The sequence below is a fragment of the Hipposideros armiger genome, unplaced genomic scaffold, assembly GCF_001890085.2.
Source record: "Hipposideros armiger isolate ML-2016 unplaced genomic scaffold, ASM189008v1 scaffold_578, whole genome shotgun sequence".
In the NCBI taxonomy this organism is placed as follows: Eukaryota; Metazoa; Chordata; class Mammalia; order Chiroptera; family Hipposideridae; genus Hipposideros; species Hipposideros armiger.
The window spans coordinates 1,151,497-1,158,121 of NW_017731928.1; the positions used below are offsets into that span (position 1 = coordinate 1,151,497).

Below are 6,625 nucleotides of genomic sequence, written 5' to 3' on the forward strand. Positions count from 1 at the left end.
TATTTAGTGATATGAAATCTATTCTGTTGTAAAGCACCCAGAGACCATATTATTCAAATGTTGCTGAAGAGTATGCGTGGAGTTTTAGCATTATTTTGGGTCTGAATATTAGCAATCAGATCCCAGGCTATCCCAGGTGCGCAGTCAGTACATTTAATTAATTGAAAATAAAATGGGGAGAAAATCTTTAATCATTTAACACTGTCTTTTGCCATTATTTTGTCTGACTGCATATTTAAAGGTGTTTATTTTATAATGTTTACATCCCATATATTTTGTAGCAAATCTGACATCACAGTGATACTTAACAGTAAGATCATGAAATCCTCAAAATCAAGCTTATTTTCTACATGCTCTTCAAGTTCAGAAAGGTGGTCTTTGTATTTTGGTTTGGTTTCTTGTCCCTGTACAAATAAAGAAGAAAAAGCAAAAACCTAATTCATTGTGCCACCTTGTTTTTACAGATAATAAGGAAGAACTTGTCAAGTTGCTACCAGTGTTACTGGTCAAGCACTGTGTCAAATCTTTTCCTGGGTCATCTCATTGAATCCTGGCAGTGACCTTATTGAATATGTACTATCTTTATCCCCACTCCACAGACACAGTATCAGAGACTCAGCAAGATTTAAGTAACTTGCTCCAACCGAGGCAGCTTCTGGTGNAAGATAAAGGAAATATTGAAAGGAAGACATTTTGGTGACATTCAGGACATCAAGGGTAATATGATGACAGCTCTGATGGCCATTCCAGAAAAAGGGTTACAAAATTGCTTTGAAGGGTGGACTGGGCACTGGCATCAGTTAATAGCTTCCCAAAGGGAGTACTTCGAAGGTGCTGTAATGATATTCAGCAATGATGTATGTAGCACTTTTCATAGGATGAATTCGCGAACTTCGTTGTCATACTTTGTATATCACATTAATGTAGTTTCTCACACTGTGTATGTAGCTCAGTGATCCTCCCTTTTTTCCAGTTAACATATGTCATAAACATTTGTCCTTGCCATTCAGTGGTTAAAAAAATAAACAACATTTTAAGTTGTGACAGGCCTGTTGGTTACCTTTGTAGAAAAAATATTGATGCCTTATTCACATGTTTCAAAATAAATTCCATATGGATTAAAGACTTAAATGTTCTAATATATATATATATATATATATATATACATATATATATATATATATATATATATATATATATATATATATATATAATTTTATTGGGGAATTGGGGGAGGGGAACAGACAAGTTGCTGTCCTTTTGTTCTTCAGTCTAGTTGTGGAGGACGTTGCTTCACTGGCCCCTGTTGTTATTATGATCATTGCACTCTTCCCAGGTGAGGCAGATCGGTCACCAGCCATTGAACGGCCACTCACGGCGGCTCATGGAAGCTCACGGCAACTCATGGCAGCTCTTGCTGGCTGCCAGCCACTCACGGTAGCTCATGGCAGCCCACTGCAACAGGGGCTGCAGCCTACGCCGTCTCCAGCCACTCACCGCACCCCAGCTCCAGGTGGAGCTGTTGTCACAATTTTAGCTGTAGAAGACGCAGCATCAATGGCCCATGTGGGAGCCAAACCGGCAGCCCTGCTGCATAGAGCTTGCGCTCCCAAGCCAACTCTTAACCAACTGAGCCACTTGGTCGGTCCTAAAAAATAGTTTTAAGAAAATGTAAATGAATCAGGCTCACCAGAGCTTGAATCAAGGTCCAATCATTCACCAGCCCTGTGACCTGGGCAGTTCACTTAACTTCTCTGAGCCTCTGCTTCTTAGTCTATAAAAATGGAAATGATACAGTTTCTAAGTCAGAGGGCTTTTAGAGGATTAAACGAAGGGTCTAGCACTATGCCTGCCAATATAATATGCCTTCAATAAATGTTAGATATTGCTATTGTGTGTAGAAAGAGAAAAAAATTGTTCAATATTTTTTTAGGAGATTAGTAGTTCCCACTTTCCACCCCCAAAATGACTCTTAATAACCCATTCTATCTAAATAACCAGATCCCCTCAACCTCCACTCCATTTTGACAAGAGAGGTTTATTCTAATTGGTATTTAAGGAGGAATTGGTTTTACTCTTATATGTGGCTCGGAGTGAGTTAAGTCAGCTTCAAATTAAGTTCAGAAACGAGAATATTGTCTTCCTTCCTCTCAGCTTACGTTTTCTTTATTATAGAATCACAAATGAGAGTTTTGGGGTATGAGTCTGCATATCTAGAAGGGACAGAAATCTGACTTCCATAACCAGTCTCCAGTCTCCAAAGAAAAAAGCTGGCATAATTACTAAGCAAAAAGAGTGAGTGAATTCTATTCCAGAGCCTTGGGTTCAATTTAGTCCAATCCACTCACCCAATGAAGCCAGAGTTGTTTGCAACTCAATATGAGGTTGTTGACACACAAATATTTTTCATTTGCTCCACATCCAGCTATACAATCAGTGTATTTAGGTGTAAATGATAAAGCTGGACAGCAGCATTTAATCAGAAAGTGCAGAACAATATGTGGGAGATTAAAGAAGCAGTTGTCACTTCCAAGAAATTCAAGAGTGACTATTTCAGCAACTGTGAAACACAATGTCTTAGGGTTAAAAATTACCTTGGAGAGGTGCACAGTTTGGACAACAGACTCTTCACCAATCTGTTGATAGCCTAACAGTATTTGAAAAAGTAAGAAAGTTATTGTTGAGAACAGAGTAACATGAGAAAATCTAAAATTTGTTGACTATTATTGTGACAAGATATATAAGAAACAAGAGTAAACAAATTAGGATAGATTTTGCTGGAAGCTGTTATTAGCTCCAACATTTGGTTGAGAATATACCAGGTCTGACAATTAAATTTGCGAACTCATCCTAGAAAAAGTTCTATTGTACATAATTCATTACTAAATATCACTACAGTTACCTTCAAAGGACACCCCTTTGAGAAGTTATGCTCCAATGCCAGCACCTAGTCCACCCTTCAATTTTGGAACTCTTTTTCTGAAATGGCCATCAGAGCTGTCATCGTATTACCCATGGTGTCCTGAATATCATCAAAATGTTTTCCTTTTGATATTTCCCTTATCTTTGGGTAAAGAGAAAAGTCATTGGGGGCCAGATCAGGTGAGTAGGGAGGGTGTTCCCATATGGTTATTTGTTTACTGGCTAAAAACTCCCTGATAGACAGTGACATGTGAGCTGGTGCATTGTCGTGATGCAAGAGCCATGAATTGTTGGTGAAAAGTTCAGATCGTCTAAATTTTTCACGCAGTCTTTTCAGTACTTTCAAATAGTAAACTTGGTTAACTGTTTGTCCAATTGGTACAAATTCATTATAGATAATCTCTCTGATATCAGAAAAGGTTAGCAACATTGTTTTGACTCTTGATTTGGACTGATGGAACATTTTTGGTCATGGAGAATTGGCTGACTTCCATTGTGCACTTTGATGCTTTGTTTCAGGGTTGTATTGATACACCTATGTTTCATCACCAGTGATAACATGGCCCAAAACATCACCTTGCCTCTCCAAAAGGTCTTGGCAAACTTCGAGTCTCCTTTGCTTTTGTTTATCGGAGAGCTCTTTTGGGACCATTTTTGCACACACCTTTCTCATGCCAAGATTTTCAGTTAATATTTTCATAACTGTTTCTCTATCTATGTTTACTTGGTCTGCTATGCTTCTCACAGGCAGCCGATGATTTTGATGCACAATTCGACAAATTTTTGCATTGTTTTCATCAGTTCTGCTCATTACTGGCCGCCCTGACCTCTTTTCATCAGTGACACGTTCTCTCCCCTCAGAAAAATGTTTAATCCATTTGTACACTGCCGTTTTCTTCATGGCATTATCCCCATAAACTTGGCCTAACGTGTCCCTGATTCCACTTCCACTCTTGCCAAGTTTAAGAAGAAATTTAATGTTTGTTCATTGCTCTAATTCAAGCTCAGACATTCTCACGACGGCACACAAAGGCACGCAACAACAATAATGAACTTCTCTCAGCAAGACACTGTCACACATCGACATGAACATATTGTAGCTGTGAGATACTGATATACCAAGGTTACGAAACCTTACCAAGCTGTTTGTACAGCGCTGCCAATGTAAGCACATGGTGAAAAGTTCTTGAACTTAATTATCCGACCTGTATATATGGAAAGAAAACATGTGGGGGAATATATATCATATATACACACATACATATATAATATATGAATATGTAGATAAATATAACATATAAAAAATATATCCACCACTCCCATGTTTTAGCTTTTAGTTTTAAATTGGCATCTTTAGTTAACTAATTTATCTGTTGGTGCTGGGAATCCTATTGTAAGTAACAGCCCTCCCTTCTACCCATTGATTATTTTTTATCATTTTATTTTCATTATGGATTAATGCATTTGCATTCATTTTTCCAGTTGTTTATAACTCATTACTAGCCTTAATGGTTTGATGCCTAAATTGTCTTAGGTTTGGCCACTGGAGCCCCATTCAGCTAGCTCTTGTGTCCTTGTGAAATATCCCCATTGTTTTTTGAGCATTTTCTTTCTTTCTGGCACAAGATGTTCCAGTTTCATCTTGTACCTTTCCTGGTCCTGCCCTGAAATCAGCCATTTCTCCTGGGATCCCTGGTTACTTTTTGTTTCCCTGTTCACTCTTACTTTTTGTTTGCTATTCACTCTTACTTCTGCATGGTGGACTTTGGGATACTTGTTAAAGTACTTTTTGTGCTTTCTTGTTTTGCTTGAATTTTTAAAATAAGAACATATCTCTTTTTTCCCCCCACAAAAGGTATAATGATATTAGAAAAAAACCAACAACCACTCTGAACCAGCTCTCTGCTGAGGTGAAGCTTCCAAATTGTACCCTTTCCCCACTTCTATTTCTCCTTCCCTACTGCCTGCACTTTGTAGGATGGGAGAAGTAGCCCCTTTGGCTCACATCAGACCTGTAATCTTGGGAAGCTCAGGCAGGAACTCTTCAGGGAGGTTGGTAGTTAGCACAACTGCAAACATGAAAACATAAGGTCTAAAAGTTAAATGAAAAGAGAGGTTTTTCTCCCTCCTAAGAGCTAAAGTGGGATGCAGAAGGCCTTTTTGCTCTCTGCACACAGAAGTGACCCTTCCAGTAGGTGACAGATGAAGAGGGCAGTTTCTCAGCCACTATGAGCTTTAGGTCACTCTCCCACTGAAATTCATCAGAACAGAGCACAAAACCTAATTACAGTCCCTTTTGGTTGAAGTGGTAGGACTTCCAGCACTATGTTGACTAAAAGTGATGAGAGTGGACATCCTCACCTTGTTCTTGATCTTAGAGGAAAAGCTTTCAGTTTTCACTGTTGAGTATGATGTTAATTATGGGCTTTTCATATGTGGCCTTTATTATGTTAAGGTAATATTCTTTTATCCTAATTTGTTCAGAGCTTTTATCGTGAAAGGGTATTGAATTTTACCAAACACTTTTTCTGCATTTATTGAGATGATCATGTGATTTTTACCCTTTGTGTTTTTAATGTGGTGTATCTCGTTAATTGATTTTATATGTTGAATCATTTTTGTATCCTAGGGATAAACCCCACTTGTTCATAGCATATGATCTTTTGATGTGCTATTGAATTTGGTTTGCTAGTATTTTGTTGAGGATTTATATATATATTTGTATACTATATTTTTATATGTTGGCCTGTAGTTTTCTTATAGTATCTTTTTCTAGATTTGATATCAGAATAATGTTGGCCTCATAAAATGAGTTTGGAAGGTTCCCATCTCTTCAATTTTTTGGAAGAGTTTGAGGAGGATTGGCATTAATTCTTCTTTAAATCTTTGGTTGAAACAACCAGTGAAGCCTTTTGGTTCTGGGATTTTCTTTGTTGGAGGTTGTTTTGTGTTTTTATTTACTAAATCTGGCAACTCTTAAAACCACTGGAGGAAGGAAGATCAAAGGGCTTCCTGGAGAATGAGACAGCTGTGCAAAGATATAGACATAAATGTGTGTATCCAGAACAATAGCTAGTGGGGTGTGGCATTCGGAGGGGGAGGGACTTTACCTCCCCTTCCCCAGGGTCTGAAAGCTTTTTATTTCTTAATCACCTGAAAAGGATGAGATTTAGATAATAATAATTACAGCCATTCCCACTGATATATTTATCATGTGCCAGACATCAATTTACCACAATCATGTTAATTCTTTCTCTACATTTCTCTGAGGCAGGTATTCTCATTTTATAAATGAGGAAACTGAGGCTGCCAGAATTGATGCAATTTTCCCAAAGTTACCCAGGTTGCAAAAGAACCAGAATTCAAATTCAGGTGGGTTTGGATTCAAAGCCTATATACTCATATGCTGTTGAGATTGCTTATGGGCCCTGCAGAAGAACTGGATATTTTTGGGAATCGACTTCAAGGTCTGCAGCAGTTGGTGTCAGGCTTTTGATTCTCCTGAACTTTTGAGTATGAACTCCATGATCCAGGTGCCACCATATTTTTCAGCCCCCAAAGTGCTTGTGAACTGGGGAGATGCTTCTCTGACCAGCCTGGCATGAAACCATATGGTTGGTCAAGCACCATGCCCCGCCTGGTACAGCAGGAGAGGGAAATAAGTTTGGTTCTGTTGCCTTGATCTGCTAGAATTCAAGAGAGG

At 38.4% G+C, this 6,625-nt stretch overlaps 1 protein-coding gene across 1 annotated transcript in view; it reads right to left on the reverse strand.

Annotated features, from left to right (window-relative positions):
• Nucleotides 1-245: 245 nt before the first annotated feature.
• The window catches only part of SNTN (sentan, cilia apical structure protein), a 46,077-nt gene continuing 39,697 nt past the window's right edge, over nt 246-6,625 (reverse strand). Inside the window, exon 3 of the mRNA XM_019624087.1 lies at nt 246-404. Coding sequence (XP_019479632.1) covers nt 246-404 — 159 coding nt within the window. The remainder of the gene's footprint in view (nt 405-6,625) is intronic.